We start from the raw sequence: 16,624 nt of genomic DNA on the forward strand, positions 1-16,624 counted from the left end.
CACAGAATGACTGTTCACACCAAGCCCCCCGCTGCTCAGTGCATCATGGCAGGGCTAATCATTTATATACACCTTCCCTCTATCTGCACCATTATTTGACAGCTCTGGCTTCATAGATTAAGAGAAGGAGAGAGGGAATCCAAGCAGGTGGGAAGGTGTGTATAAGCATTTGGCCTTGCCCTGAAGCACCGAGCGCCTGTACTTGGTATGAACAGTCATTCTGTGCAGAGGCACTTTAAAAAGATCCAAGCACAGAATCCTAAAAGCATTTTATTCAAAATGTAAGTTTCTTTAACAGGTTACAATTGCGGAAAAACAAATTTAGTAAAAAAAAAAAAAAAGTGAACTGCAAATGTATATATATATATATATATATATATATATATATATATACACATATATATATACATATATATATATACACACACACACACTCACTGGCCACTTTATTAGGTACACCTGTCCAACTTCTTGTTAACACTTAATTTCTAATCAGCCAATCACATGGCGGCAACTCAGTGCATTTAGGCATGTAGACATGGTCAAGACAATCTCCTGCAGTTCAAACCGAGCATCAGTATGGGGAAGAAAGGTGATTTGAGTGCCTTTGAACGTGGCATGGTTGTTGGTGCCAGAAGGGCTGGTCTGAGTATTTCAGAAACTGCTGATCTACTGGGATTTTCACGCACAACCATCTCTAGGGTTTACAGAGAATGGTCCGAAAAAGAAAAAAAATCCAGTGAGCGGCAGTTCTGTGGGCGGAAATGCCTTGTTGATGCCAGAGGTCAGAGGAGAATGGGCAGACTGGTTCGAGCTGATAGAAAGGCAACAGTGACTCAAATCGCCACCCGTTACAACCAAGGTAGGCCTAAGAGCATCTCTGAACGCACAGTGCGTCGAACTTTGAGGCAGATGGGCTACAGCAGCAGAAGACCACACCGGGTACCACTCCTTTCAGCTAAGAACAGGAAACTGAGGCTACAATTTGTACAAGCTCATCGAAATTGGACAGTAGAAGATTGGAAAAACGTTGATTGGTCTGATGAGTCTCGATTTCTGCTGCGACATTCGGATGGTAGGGTCAGAATTTGGCGTAAACAACATGAAAGCATGGATCCATCCTGCCTTGTATGGAACATACATACACACATACACACTCCAGTGTACCAAGAATTTGAATTAAGAAAACACCAGGACAGCAATAGGAGTGTAATGAAGGTTTATTGGAGTAGGCAGGTTTGTCAACTGAACAGCAGCAAGAAGTTTAAAGAAAAAAAAAAAAAAAAATTAATTGGACATGAGAAATCCTCGATCTTCGTCCGCAGCCCCTGGTGCATTGGGCTTTGATCATACAGTGTGATTTTTAATGGGCTTTATTTACAGCTAAAACCAAGACAGGTTTTTTTCTAAGAACACACAAAAAAAAAAAAAGCCCTCACCAACCTAAAGGAGAATTTCACACAATCGTATGGTAGCTGTAATAAGGCCACAATTGCCAGCCCCACCTCAGGTCTCGTGACCGAACCATAGGGATATGATGTTAGCCTGTGCCATAAGGCCCACGGTTGGCCAGGGAACTGAGGTTACAATACGAACATGTGAACCTTCCCCTAAAGCTGTACTGTGTGAACAAAGCCTTGACCAGATGTCTGTTAGGTAGAAAACTAAAGTTATACCCAAGCAGCAGCGTTTGGCCTTTTAGGATAGTGGGCAGGCAGAGGGGGCCAAAATATTTAATTATTCATGGACGAAGATACCCCACAAAAGAAAAAAAGAAAAAAAAAAAAAAAAAAAAAAAGAAGGGCGATGTCAAAAGGGAAAATTATATTTAATCAAAACTGGGTTTGGCTGCAGCAGATAACTATATTTCTTACATTTTACAATATAATACACAGAAAGTCAGTTGCAGAATCTGGTGGTTCCAATTTTTCTTTTTTTATTTAAATATTAGGAAAGCTTAGATAGTCCTTACCATAAGTGTCTGGTAGTTAATGTGCATTTCCACTTTTAATATCTTTGTTTTATTTATTTTTTTTACATGAAGTGAAACCGTTAATACTTTTCTACAGCAGTAACCGCACACCAAAACAAAAAACCTTGTAAAAAAAAAAATATATATATAGGAGGGAGAAAAAATAAAAATAAAATAAGGAATGGAGCTCTCCAGAAGCTGCAGTGTGAACAGACTATAAACTTTATTTCCGTTACACATGGATGGACTTTCTTTTGCTATAAGGAAATCCCACGTGGAGCGAATAGGAATGGAGACGTGTAAAAAGGGTTGATCGGGGGTCGGATGGAAGGACAAGTTAGTTGTTTTCTCCTGCCTGTTCTCCAGCATCGTTGTCATCTCCTGCAGCATCAGATGTCCATAACTGAGGGAAAGTAAGAGATAAATATCACTTATTTTTAAAGTTTTAAGTACTGAAATAGTAAGTTTTAAACCTCTATCATCACTCAGCAAGCTTTATAGCAACACATCCAGCACAACTAGGCATATGATGGAAGGGTAGAGGGCAAGGAAGAAGGGGAGATGGGTCGTTCAACCCAAAAAACAAGATATCCAACCTTAAACAGTTTTTATGGTTAAAATGTGTAATGTGGCTCTTTACTTCCAACATTGGGAGGTGAGCAGAGTGGAAAAGTCACAGCAGCAGATATCCACCAGGCTGTGTGCTCGTGCAGCAGGTATGCATAAAATTATGGCTGATGTGCCATACCTGCCACTTACAACTGGGAGATATCTGTAAAGTGACACTTTGCTAAATTTTGCATCAGGTGGTGAGTGAAGGCCTAGGAGTCCTAGGGTACCGCCCCCCCCTCCAAAAAAAAAAAAAAAAGAAAAAAAAAGTCATCAAGACTTACTGTTAGGTTGTCTCTAAGCAACTGCATGATAAGTGTGCTGTCTTTGTAGGAGTCTTCATTGAGGGTGTCAAGTTCTGCAATGGCTTCATCAAATGCCTGTGATAAAAAATTAAAAGATATGTTTAGCCCATTGGTACAGACCAAGCTTCTAAGCTTATACGAAAAACCTCCACAGGAGGAAAAAGAAAAAAAATAAAATAATGCCGAAGGAAAGCAACAGCAGCAGAGGGTCTAGAATAGGAGGCTAGGATGGATCCCGGGCAGGAACTACTCCACTTGTCTGTTCCACCCAGTGTTATTAGCAATAATACATATAATATTGAGAATATTGTATGAAGCATTTAGCTGCCATACTATAAGGAAACCCTACACCGGCATAAACATATAGGCTCGAGTACTTACAGTCTTGGCCAGTTGGCAGGCCTTTTCTGGGCTATTGAGGATTTCATAGAAGAATACAGAGAAGTTCAGGGCCAGGCCCAGGCGGATGGGATGTGTTGGTTGCATTTTCTGTTTGCTGATATCAAATGCTTCTTGATAAGCTTCTTGTGAGTCTTGGATTGTGCCTGATAAGCAAAGAGGCAGAACAGCCATTAGATGCCAGCTGGGGGCAAGTGATCACTGGAGAAGCATCAGTCGCTCAAGCAGTTTAAAAAAAGTATTGAAGTAATTCAAAGGTGTTTTTTTTGCTCCTCTTAAAATGAAACGTGCTGCTATTTTTAAATTTTGCATTTATTACCCTCTTTCCAACATTAGACTTCTATTTATGCCTTTTTGTTGTAGCCTAGCGTTAATTCTAGTAGAGCCAACCACTGCCATATTCAGAGTAGTCACTCAGCTCTGTCAGTATAAACCTCCGACATCCCTATATTATAGAAGTCATGGAGGCTTTACCCCAACATAGCAGCGCTGCGTATCTAGTACCAGGGCATGTATCCAATCCCAACCCACGATACAGCTAGAAGCACCAACTAACAGGATCAGCACTGCTGGCCATCCTTGGTGACCTCGGTATCACTTTGTAGTCACCAACACAAGGTCTCCAAACTACAAAGCCTAAACTTCATGCTCCCTTATCCTTCAGCAAGCCCCCAGAAGCGGAGGAGCGAGAGAAATGTGAGCTGATCCCACCCACATTTACAGCAGGCGTAACGCGAGCTAGTAGTACACCGTTTTCATGGCAAATTTCAGCAGCTGCTCCCCCTGTTGCCTAAAAGAGGAAATATCAAAACTTTTTTATTGCTTTAAAATATGAAGTGTTTTTTATTTTTTTAAAAAGAAAAGAAATTACATTCTTCACATTTCTTCAATGTTTTTTCTCATGATGCCACATTCCTCTTAACGGGAACCATTTCACCTGAAGGGGTTCTTACTAAAGCAAGAAAATTCACTTTTGCAAGCCTAACTCAAATCAATAGGGCAGTCGGGTAAAGGTCTGCCTGAGTGACTTCACCGGTAAGCTGGGCGCACAGATTTCAGGTGGCCGTTTTCAGAGACACTCCCTATTCAGGGTCAGTCTACGAAGCTCGTCTTTGTGGGCGACTGCCATAAGTTTTAAGAATTTGCTGACTAATCTCTGCGGCCTGATCTCAGCTTCCAATGATAAGGATTTAAAAAAAATGAAATCAACACTGCAAGTCTTTGACAGATATCTACTGATCAGTCAGTCAGTCAGTCATGCTCATAGGTGTCATGAAAAGGAACCAATAGCTGGCAGGAAAGTCTTCAGACATTACAACCGCACGATCGGCAGGTATCATGCACACATCCCTATCTAAGGAACAGGACACGTGCACAATATCTTCTGATCTAGCACAAGTCACAGAAGATGTGTGGGGTTGTAACATCATCGGCATCTCAAGATGCAAACGTGCGCAACGAGGGACGGTTCCTTTAAGGGAAAGCTTGGATGTTATGATATGGTCCAGCCCGTGCGCCATTAGTTTTAAAAAGGTCGCAAATCTAACCAATTTTAGTTGGTGGAACTATGACACTTATCTACACGGATCCATGTGTTCGTTCTGTGAAAATCAGCTAATATATGCTTGTGTGCTTTCCCCCCCACCCTCAGATAATCAAGTCTACGGACCTCCATAAAAAAAAAAAAAAAATGGTGTATATAAAAACATTTATAACCGATTTGAGGTATGGGACTGGGGGGGGGGGGGAAAAAAAAAAAAAAAAAAATAGAAATTGGATGGGCGTTAAAGGTTTTTTTTTTTAGGGTCATCATGCCCTGACACTGCATGTAAGGACACTCACGGGCTCTATCTTCTCCGGCGGCCACCTCTGCAAGGTATCGGTAGTAGTCTCCTTTCATCTTCAGGTAGAAGACCTGGCTCTCTGCCTGGGTAGATTTGGCGATTAAAAATTTATCAAGCAGGGTCTAGATTGGAAAGAAAAGGAGATTAAAACATCAGCTGCAACATCTTTTTTAGGTTTTATGGTAACATTGCTACTCATGACATTACCTGCACCCCTGTGGGCCTCAGATACAAGGTCTATTCACCTGCTATCAGAAGGTAGACATTTGGAGGATGGCAGTGATGGGTCAGCCCGTATCTCACCAACTCTGCGGATAATCTTCTGATTAGCAGAACACTCATATGGGCACAGGTGCCGAGCCATCACTGCCATCATCGGTACTCCTAATGAGTACGTGCTGATATGAAGAATGCCACTTACATGCACTATTTCTACCATAATGACAGATCTAATTAAGAGATTCACAGTTTAATAACCTTCCATGCTGGACAAAAATTATATATTTTGTCCCTTTAAATTAAAAACTACGAAAGGTTTTATATATCTGTAGGCAGCACTATGCAAACTATCACTAACAAATGGCTCACATCCTGAATCAGTTTCACTGGAAGTCTCCAGTCCAATCTTTAGGTTTTGGGACATAAATCCAGCCAGATCATCATCTGTGTGGGAGTTTATTGGTCAAAAGGTCTTTTATGAACGTGTGCAAAGATCATGGTGAAGGGAATAGGAGCAGTCAGCTGTGACATCTGTGATTGGTGGACCCCGGTGTTATAAGCTGTGTATAGGTTACCTGTCATAGTAATCCTGTCTAAACCCCCCCCTGGTGACAAAACCCTGATTTAATAGGAAATTTGATGATCGGTTCAAAAGGGAGCTGACAGCTGAATACATTCTGCCCACAATGGGTTGGCGGTGCAGAGAAACACTTTACAAGCCTCCAGGGACAGAGCCACATGGGGACTAGTCAAACAGGAGGGTCCCCAGCAGCCTCTGCCCAGCCGCTCTGAGTGACAGGTCTCTTCCTATGTGCATATGGGGAAAAGGGCCAGTCATTTCAATGCAGCAGGCAGGAAAAAGCCACCAGGGACCAGCCTTTCAGAAGAGTTCTCCATGGTTTGGTAATTGGCAGCTTTTAAAGTAGGGTGCTCTCCGAATCGCCGCAGAGCAATTACACGGCTGGAAGTATGAAAGCAAGGTCTGTCAGATGCATGCTGCCAGATCCAAGGGCAGAATGCGTCAGTGGTCGGATTCCCTTTAGAGAGAACCCGCTATTAACCTCCAGGTTCACCACATTAGGAAGGTGTCCGGCGGTATCACTAAAAGTGCGGCACTCAGGAGAAAATGAGATTTATTCCTCCAAGAAGACGACAGCTTTCAGTTTAAGTGCTGGGCATACTTACATCCAGAACTCAGGCTGTGAGCAGTGACTGAGTTGATGCCTCCATGACTAAGCCAGGGGCTCCAAGGAGGAATTAAGTTCATTTTCTCCCTTAGGTGCAAATGGGCACCTTCCTAACCTGCAAACTAACCTTATAGCTGCTTGATTCAAGTAAAAACCTAAAAATGTTAGATGGGGAAGTGAATGGATAATATCAGAGCCATCATACATGGGCAATATATACACCACTGGCCAGGATATTACCAACTGGCAATAGTTATGTACCAAGGTCTTTGCAGATCTTCCATTTTCTAAGCACTTTATAAAATAGCCTACATAAGCAGAGTAAGTCAGATGTGACACCGGGACACCATAGTCCCCACAAATTATGGAGCACAGCAGCACAATAGTGCTCATTAAATCACTTGATGCGCTAATTAAATTGACCACCCTATCACACGTCAGTCTTCACATGACCCTATTATAACCAGGTGATTCCCCACCTGAAGTGTCCTGACCCAATTTTTCTTTCCAGTGGGCAGTCTCTGCTGCTTAGTGCTTCCCCCCCCCCCCCCCCCCCTCTACCATTAGACCTGCTGCAAAGAGGAAATGTATAGATGACGTAACCAAACCCAACAGGGTCTCTGCAGAAGCACCACCTGCCCTTCAATGTTCATATACCGACCCTGTGGGACATGGACAGGATGACAATTTGGCATCCTCTCACCTTGCTGCACTGAACTTAATCTTTTATCTACATTAGTTAAATCTGATGGTTTTCAAAAACAGTTAGAGCTTGTTCAAATGCGCAATTTCCTCATCCAAGGTTTAAAAAAAATAAAAAATAAATGCTGCACTTTACAGGATCAGCAAAGTGAAATTCTTGAAATATCACATGGCTTAATTACACACACAAAAAAAATATTCGATTTTCTAAAAATCCAGGACACTGCTGTAATTGTTGTAACTAAGATGCTGCATTTTTATGCAGCAAAAATATGCAGGGTCAAGCATTCATCAGCCGTACAAAAGTATTTGCAGCAGCTTTTTCTGCACCTAAATCCTAATGCTAACCAGGCCATGAACAGACCCTGTATCAGGCATCAGACTCGGCTCTGCATACTTCACTCCTGCACTGTTGATAGTCAGCACCTCCGGTGAATTCTCCAGCTCATTCTGTAAGGCAGACCTGGTAACCTGATTCTTTTGTGGCAGCAAGGGACAGATGCTTTGCATGGCATGTGGACTTTGCAGAAGTAACAAATAAAACACAAGCCTAATTTCCATAACTCAACTGGTCATACAATCATATGACATCTTAGCATTAAGGCGCAGTCTTCAGGCTGCACGGTCCTTTACTGCTGACACATAAGCAGATATCAGACCGATGAATGAAAAGATTGCTTGTTTTCCCAAGTAGGTAAGTACAGCAAAGTGCTCAGCTATGCCAAGAGTGTGCTTGGCGTGAACAGTCATTTTGTGCAGACAGACACTTTAATAAAGTCTTGATGTGCACATGTAAATATGGACACTAGGGGGCGCACTCCCTACACGTCTGCTGTCTTTTCTTTGTGTCCCAACTGCCGTGTGATCGTCTGGGCAAGAGTAATCATGGGGTAAGGAAGAGAGGGGGCAAGACAAGACCCCCTTGCCCTCGTCTGATGGGTGATCAAATGTTTACAGAAGGCAGACGTTTCAGTAGCTTAAATCTCACACACGAAATGGAGAGGTTTCCTACGTAAGTGAGTTTTTACAAGTCCCTTTCTATCAAAATCCAGAAGAGATGCTAATTAAATTATAATATACATTTTTTATAGCTACACCTCCATGTCCGGCATAGTCACTAGATAGAGCCCACACGTATGTGTACGAGTGACCGATTCTCCTCCACACAAGCACCGCTGTCCACCAGGAGAAACTGGGGGGGGGGGGGGGGGGGGGGGCACACAGACCAGACAGTCGGGCAACAGAAAACTCACAAATCTAGGTACAAACATCAAAAGATGAAGCCATTTCTGTTCACTAATTCAAGATAGGCAATTTTGGGGATGTCCTAGCAACAGCAGCAAGCTATTATTCTGGTAAAAGCAATGCTGTAAACCTTGATGCGAAGGCAGTACCATCTACAGTGCCTCAGTCATGTAAAGTCATCCATACCCTACTTTCCGCTGACGTACATCAGCTTATAAATGTCCAACAACATAAATTTAGAAAACCGCATAATGACAAAAGTAATGTTCATCGTCATATGGATTCTTGTATCAGGATCAGAAAAATTCTCAGTTGAGATCAGACTCTTGGACTTGTGAATACCTGAAGTGATAAATTACCATACTTATCCTTAAAAATAAGGGGAAAAAAAAAAAAAAAAGTTACTTCACAATAGACAGATTTACTCAACTAAACCCAGCCAAAAGGGTTACAGAAGAGGGGAGCACATGGTATATAGTCCAAATTGCCAAGAATATCCAGGTGTAAGGAAAATCTGCTGTGCTGTGTAAATAGCTACATAGACTGAGCAGCTGACGCTGTGCCGCTACATTAGTGTGCCGACGTTCTCTGCAGCGCACTCAGCACTGCAGTGCTACAGACAGAAGGATTTATATGGCTTCCATGATTATTGATCCAGTGGACAGATAGCGCCACTCCTGCACTGCTGACAAGTGCAGGCAACAATGCAGCAAAATCACTGGAATGAAAAGCATGATGCAGCTCATTCACACGATACTACAGCTTCAGCAAATCAAGGAAAACCACACGAGGCAGCAACGGCTCCTGTGCACGGGAAACCAGCATGTCCAGAAAAACACAAAAACGTTCAGTGTCTGCACACAATTATACGGATGCCCTAGCCATGTCATGTTTAGCCGGCTGATCACATTACTGTCATCTATGACACAGACATGCACGTTTGTTACATTTGGATCATCAATGCAGGAGCCACCAGCAGCTTTGGCCTCTGCCCAGATTGTGCGAGCCAATGGCCACCACGTGTACAGGGAAGAAGGAATAGGGGATGGTGTTGGGACGAGCACCATTCTCCACTCACATGTGCTTTAATATAAGCAGGAAGCCACAAACGCTACTATCTTTAGGCACATTCTTTACACAACACCAGAAAGTCTGATTATGACAAGAGGATCAATGTGGATTTCCATTGCCAATACTTTAGTCTTGTACATATCTGTAGCCACAAAACAAATTGGTTCCGGAGTCACCAGGAGAAATCCGAAGCCCATATTGCCGGCTGACCTCAACCTTAATGCAGAATACAGGCCACCCTCAGACAGCGGTCTTCTGCCATTTATCTGGAATACACATTACATCATTTACAACCGATATATTAGGCTAAAACATGCAACCTCTTCTCCAGAGATGGAGGGCAAAAACGTGAAACTAAGGTGGCCATTTCATAAATCAAAAGTACATGTGAAAATAAGAATCCTTTTAATTTATTCGAGAAAACTGTTTCTCTCCACCTGATCACTCAATTCTGAGTAAACCGACTTCAATGACGACAGACTTTTCTCCATTACAGAGAGACAGTTGGAGCTCATACAGTTCTATGGAGCAATGTAAGTTTCAGGAGTTTCAGCCTCCAGCTCCTCCTTTACCCATTCATCTCCTCTGTATAACAGAAAATCACTGAATACAGAGTTTAGACCTGAATGGAGCCAATGATCAGTCAAGGAGGAGAAAATAAGATGGTTTCAGATCATTTTCATGTGTACTATTGATTTATGAAGTAAAAAAAAAAGTTAAAGTGGTGATTACTCTTTAAGGAGCCCATTGACATGCATTCAAAGTGAAATAGAGAACGGTGCATTTCTTCAAAGTTTTCTAAAACAGGTAAAACTAGACCTCAAGTTAACATAAAGAGTCCCTTAGCAGAACACTGTTCCTCCCAGTAACAAAGCTTATAAAACCTGGCGACGAGAAAGCTTCCAGGCTCGTTAAATATGACTAGGATTATGCAACACTGATATAGAAGCCATCAGAAACGTGCACGGGCAGGGAGGAACCAGACTGTCATGCTTAGACAAAGTCAAAAGAAATGAAGAAAAAAAAAAAAAAAAAAAATTTAGTAAGTTAAGTAATTTCACATTGCTTGCAATAGAAGATCAGAAACCCAAAATAAGATTGACGAGCGGGTCACACAACAGACTGCACGAACAAAAGATCAGCCAGGGAGACAAATCCCAGTAAGCAGGACGCTAATGGTCACTAGTAGCACAACAACTATTTCTCTTCTACTGAGGTCTAAGGAAGTTCTCATGGACTGGCTCAAACATCTAGTAATCTGGGGCATTTTTATAATTAGATTGCACACTATTAATACACTTAAAAAGAATCAGATCCACCACTAAGGTTCATGCCGTTAGACTAGAGACCTCCAGGATTATCTTTGCCTCCACCAACTATTAGCTGGCTTACTCTGTCAGAAATATGTAACAAAAGTTTGTCACTTTGCTCAATCACAGGGTCACGTTCTGCAGCAACCCCTCTTCAGAGAGGGTGGAGAAAAAGGACAATTTTAAAGGTGCAAATTGCACCATAATTGGCGTACTTGGCTCCATGCATCACCCCCCACTGTGGCTAGTGTAATATATACAGAGATACAAGGCATCAAGGAAAAGATTAAGGAAAAAGGTGCAATTGTTAATTTATTAAAAGGGAACTGGTCAGAAAGACGTTACCCACAAACTATTGATATGCACATGTAGCAATTTCAGAGACAGATCCAGCAATACCTTACGGGGACAATCCGTTCCTTTGCTGCTGAGAAATCAGATTTGAGAAGCAAATGAAGCTGATAGACTAGGATAGAGCTGAAGCCTCTGTCACTCCAGCTCTACTCCCCACCTAGCATCACCTCCTCCTGCTTCACTAACCATCTCTATTGTATGACTTCAGGAAAAGGAGCCATCAGTCAAGCAGGAGGATGAAGCACTGGGTGGGAATAGAGCTGGAGTAACAGAAAGCTTCAGTTCTACCATAGTCCATCAAACACTATTCTCCAGAAAGGAGTAACCGATTGGCCATGTAAAAGGTACTGCTGGACTTGTCTTTGAAAGATCTAGATGCACATATAAACAGTTTGAGGGTGTGAAATCCTGCTGACAGATTCAATTCAAAGTCTTTATATGTTGTAGAAACAGCCCAGTGCAATGGGATCCAGTTCTCCCAACACCCAATCACATATCCCATTAACTAGACAGTGACTGGTAAACCACATTAAAAAAAAATAAATAAATAAGTTTTCAGCTTTCAGAGAAGTTGACTGAGCTCAGTGGTTAGAGCAGTTTACTCCATGACTGACTACAGCGGTGATCCACGCTGTCAATATCAAGACATCACACCAGCCAAAACACAGACTGGCAAACAGGACTCGCTGGGCCCAGGGAAGGCGAGCGAGTACCTGTTTCCATTCACACTTACCAAGCATAGCAGTACCCAGAACAATGCTGGGCAGGGGGATTGGAACATTACTCAAGTGTATGGGTCAAGCTGTAGTTCCCTGCACAGCTGGAACGCAAGAGTTGCTTTGCAAGCAAAACCAGTGAAAGGGTCAAAGTTCCGGAACATTCTCAAGTCTGGTGAGGGTCACAAAGGACATAAAACATCCTAGAAAGGTTAATTCCTTACAATAAGTAGGGGTTGAGTACTACACTAGTAGTAGCCATGTTTGACATTTCCATAATGGTCAACTGCAAGTCACCAACTTACCAACACAGTATCACATATAGATTTAAGTTCTCCCTCCACTTTCTCCCTGTACTCCTTCACCATCTCCATCTTCTTGTCCGCACAATCCGTCTTCTGCTCGATGCTGGAGATGACCCTCCATGCTGACCTCCGTGCGCCAACCACATTCTTGTAAGCCACAGAAAGAAGGTTCCTTTCTTCGTTGGACAACTCGTTCCCATACTCAGTCACAGCCTTCATATTGGATGCCATATCATCGTAGCGCTCTGCTTGTTCTGCCAGCTTGGCCTTCTGAATCATCTCGGTTCTGTCTGCCATGGCTTCAGTGTGATTTGGTAAAGAGCAGAGTAAAACGGCCCGAAGGAAAGAAAAAAAAAGTTGGGAAAGTCGAGTGGGGAGTTCTAGTTAGACGTGAAGCTGGAGCAGGCAGCCAAACCTACAAAAATAAAAACCATAAAAGCAAGAGTTAAAATAATAGAACGTCAGTGTATAAAAGTGCAATTATGCTTATTATTAACCCATTGTCTTGTATCTGTATGGGGTAAAAAAAGATGAATCTTTAGGAAGTACCAAGACACAGGTCCACCACCACCACTTCATGAAGTATAGAAGAACCACCATAGTAGACCTGAGATCAACTATATTCCGTGTCCAGAGGAGTGGTTAGGTCTATAGAATTTAGATCAACAAGCCACATTAAAAATTGATGGGTTTGCCAAACTTATTAAATACATACGAGGGCCTTTGGTCAAACATCAAAGCAGGTATCTGGCTGTGGCCAATCCAGAAAAAAAAAAAGTTAACTAAATAAATAAGTAATCACCTAAGTAATCGCCACTATCTTCAGGCCTTCCCAGTGCCATCTTATGACCACAACTTCTAACAGACCAGAAGTCAGAGGTAACGATCACAAGCTCTGAATGCAATCTAACATCCTGGCTCTCCAAGACGTTTGGATGTCACCACTTAACGTATCACCCAACAATCACTGGAGAGAATTGGCAAGTCACAGACTGCAGAAAATAACTGTAGTGGCACCAGAAACAGCTGAAGATAGCAGATAGTGAGTATAAAGGTACCGTCACACTAAACGACTTTATAACGATATCGCTAGCAATCCGTGACGTTGCAGCGTCCTCGCTAGCGATATCGTTTAGTTTGACACGCAGCAGCGATCAGGATCCTGCTGTGATGTCGCTGGTCGCTGAATAAAGTCCAGAACTTTATTTGGTCGTTTGATCGCTGTGTATCGTTGTGTTTGACACCAAATGCAACGATACCAGCGATATTTTACACTGGTAACCAGGGTAAACATCGGGTAACTAAGCGCGGGGCCGCGCTTAGTAACCCGATGTTTACCCTGGTTACCAGCGTAAAATGTAAAAAAAACAAACAGCACATACTCACATTGCGTCCCCTGCAGTCTGCTTCCTCCTCTGACTCAGCGCCGCAAAGTGAAAGTGAAAGCAGCACAGCGGTGACGTCACCGCTCTGCTCTCACTGTACGGCGCTCAGTCAGTCAGGAAGTGGACGCAGGGGGACGTGAATGTAAGTATGTGCTGTTTGTTTTTTTTACATTTTACGCTGGTAACCAGGGTAAACATCGGGTTACTAAGCGCGGCCCTGCGCTTAGTTACCCGATGTTTACCCTGGTTACCAGGGGACCTCGGCATCGTTGATCGCTGGAGAGCGGTCTGTGTGACAGCTCTCCAGCGATCAAACAGCGACGCTGCAGCGATCGGCATCGTTGTCGTTATCGCTGCAGCGTCGCTTAATGTGACGGTACCTTAAGACTAGGGGCAAGGAACTTACTGACAAATCCAGAGCTGCCATAAAAAGAAAAAAAAAAAAAAAAAAAAAGGGAACGGCTAAGAAACAAGTACCGCAACATAAAATTCAGATCGGACATAATTATGATAAGAGATTAAGAGGCTTCAAGGGGGTCACCTATTACGCAAGAAACTGCAGTGCATCCCATTCAAGTGATTAGGGCCCGCAGCAAACCCTGCAGTCAAGGGGGTGACCACAGTGCAGAGAAAAATTAGAAAAGACTGCAGCACTAAACTGCTGACAAATCACCTTAACTCAGTATCCACAGTGGGGATCCCACAAGTCATACTCAAGTTAATTAAAAGTAATGCAGAAGTCTACCAACATGACACTTTAAAAAAGATGGGAAACTTTACATTCAAAGGCATTTAAAAAAAAAAAAAAAAAAAAAAAAAAACATATACATACAGATATTTAAAAAAAAAAAAAAAAAAAAGCGTGCAAATATCAAAGCCTAACCACGTCCTCTCCATTCATAAATAATGCGGGAAATTCCAGGTCACATGTCAAATCCAAGGAGGAAGAACACACCCAGTAACTACGGTATACTGTGGACGGCTCCCTTCACTGATAATCAGCAAAAAAAAAAAAAAAAAAATGCTTGACAGCAGAAAAAAAAAAAAAATTAAAGAAAAAAAAAACACCCTCACGACACCCTAAAAATCAGCAAGGCAAAGCTTGCTTGTAAAACGAGTTAACACATGAGTCATTAACAGGAGGCGCTGGGTGATGGAAATTGTACTAAGGGAGGAGGAATGAAGCCGCCTGCCCTGCCTTTTGTCTCCAGGCTCTATGGATCATCCCCGCCCTGCCGGCCTCTCCTTCCATCACTCCCACCCCTCAGGCTTCCCAGTAATGCACTACCAGTAGTAGAGAACAGGCAAGGCTGGGAAGCAGACGGAGCGTGTGTGACAGCGTGTGCTAGTATCAGGCATCTTTCAATAATAAGCAGCAAAATCATTAGCTGCCAAAAAAAAAAAAAAGACTCCATCTCCAACCAATTGTATCATCTGGAAAGACACATTGCAGATCACTAGTGTCTGGTCTATTGTGAAGCATAAAGGCAACTGTGATACAATGTTTCCAGTTTATGGTACAATATTGGGAAACAATATATAAAACAGATCTGATAAAAGACAAAGTATATAATTGTATAGCCACCTAATGCCAATAGACTGGAATATTCCAAGAAATTAATATGCAGCGGAGGGTGGGAATTTCCCCCCTCCCACCAGGGGAGCAGTGAATCCAGAGGTGGAAGGAGATCCCCAGCTACATCCATCCGCACCTGCGATGCACAGGGAGCAGAGACAGATACACATACATACACACTATATAAGAGGGGAGGCAGTGTGACTATATTAGGGGGCTAGGCTTACTATATAGGAGGGATCAGGATATGGCAGTGATAGCCCCATATATAGCTGCCATATAGTGCACCCTCCCTACATAGTAAGCAGAGCCCCCCCAATATCACCCTCTTACACACCCCTCATATACCCCTCTTATACAGTACATACCCCCCACACACACACATACATATATATATACATATATATATATATATATATATATATATATATATATATATATACATACATATACATATATATACATACATATATATACACACACAGTACATACCCCACACCCATATATATATATATATATATATATATATATATATATATATATATATATATATATTTTACATACCCCACACCCCTCATCTCACCAGACTCTTGCTACACAGCCAACATATCTCCCCCACCCTCACACACAGACTATTCCTATCGCCATTCAGCCTCACTATCGCGATATCCTGCTGATGTTACAATAACGCCAGTCCCCAACTAACGAGCCACTAGCACAGAACAGATAGCAATGGCGGCCAGGCGTGAAGAAGAACACAGCAGCCCGGCAGCGTCCGTGACATTGCAGGCGGTGACAGGATCATGGCGTGTGCCGCGGAGCAGGCAGAAAGGCGGGCGGGAAGGTAGGGAGAGGCTGAGGGCCGAGCACAGGCAGCCGGGGCTCCGGGAGCCGCGCACACACTCACCTGGCGCTCCTCACGGTGTGAGCCGCTGGCCGGCGGAGAGAGGAGAGGGAGGACAAGAGAAAACCCAGAGACTGAGTGCAAGCGAACAAGAAACCCCTCTAGGCTCAACCTAACCCAATTACCAGGCGTTGGCAAAAAGGGAGTGGTCAGTAGAAGCCAGCCAATCTCAAACTCGGAGAAAAGCCGACAATTCCGCGTTCACCTAGACGTAGGAGCCAATCAGAAGCTAGCGCGGGAGCTAAAGGCGGGGTTCAGAGGGTGGGGAGAACAGGAGGATGGGTTAGGTTGAACGACAGGCTGCGGCTTGGGCCACGGGGTTTCCTCCAATGAGATGCAGGGAAAAATAACGTCATTGTTGCTGTGGCAACCGGATTGCTGCTTACCTCTCTCCTCACGCTGTGCAGCCTGGGCGTGGTGGCGGCGGCTTCCTGCAGCAGAGGTGCTGCACTACGGGCAGGGCGGGCCACCACCACCACCACAGACCACCACCACCACCACACCATGGCCGAGTGCCTGCT

At 43.3% G+C, this 16,624-nt stretch overlaps 1 protein-coding gene across 2 annotated transcripts; it reads right to left on the reverse strand.

Annotated features, from left to right (window-relative positions):
* Positions 1 to 1,202: 1,202 nt before the first annotated feature.
* Positions 1,203 to 16,258, reverse strand: YWHAQ (tyrosine 3-monooxygenase/tryptophan 5-monooxygenase activation protein theta). Of its 2 annotated transcripts, none has more exons than XM_077291404.1 (6): positions 16,107 to 16,258; positions 12,239 to 12,653; positions 5,128 to 5,251; positions 3,268 to 3,431; positions 2,866 to 2,961; positions 1,203 to 2,375 (listed from the first exon to the last, which is right to left on the reverse strand). In XM_077291404.1, the coding sequence occupies exons 2-6, from the start codon at positions 12,533 to 12,535 to the stop codon at positions 2,310 to 2,312; spliced, it is 747 nt and encodes a 248-aa protein (XP_077147519.1). In that variant the 5' UTR covers positions 12,536 to 12,653; positions 16,107 to 16,258; the 3' UTR covers positions 1,203 to 2,309. The 2 variants fall into 2 exon arrangements, with proteins under 2 accessions (XP_077147519.1, XP_077147521.1); XM_077291406.1 differs by lacking the exon at positions 16,107 to 16,258 and adding an exon at positions 15,209 to 15,359.
* Positions 16,259 to 16,624: the final 366 nt, after the last annotated feature.

The sequence above is a fragment of the Ranitomeya variabilis genome, chromosome 2 (assembly GCF_051348905.1).
Source record: "Ranitomeya variabilis isolate aRanVar5 chromosome 2, aRanVar5.hap1, whole genome shotgun sequence".
In the NCBI taxonomy this organism is placed as follows: Eukaryota; Metazoa; Chordata; class Amphibia; order Anura; family Dendrobatidae; genus Ranitomeya; species Ranitomeya variabilis.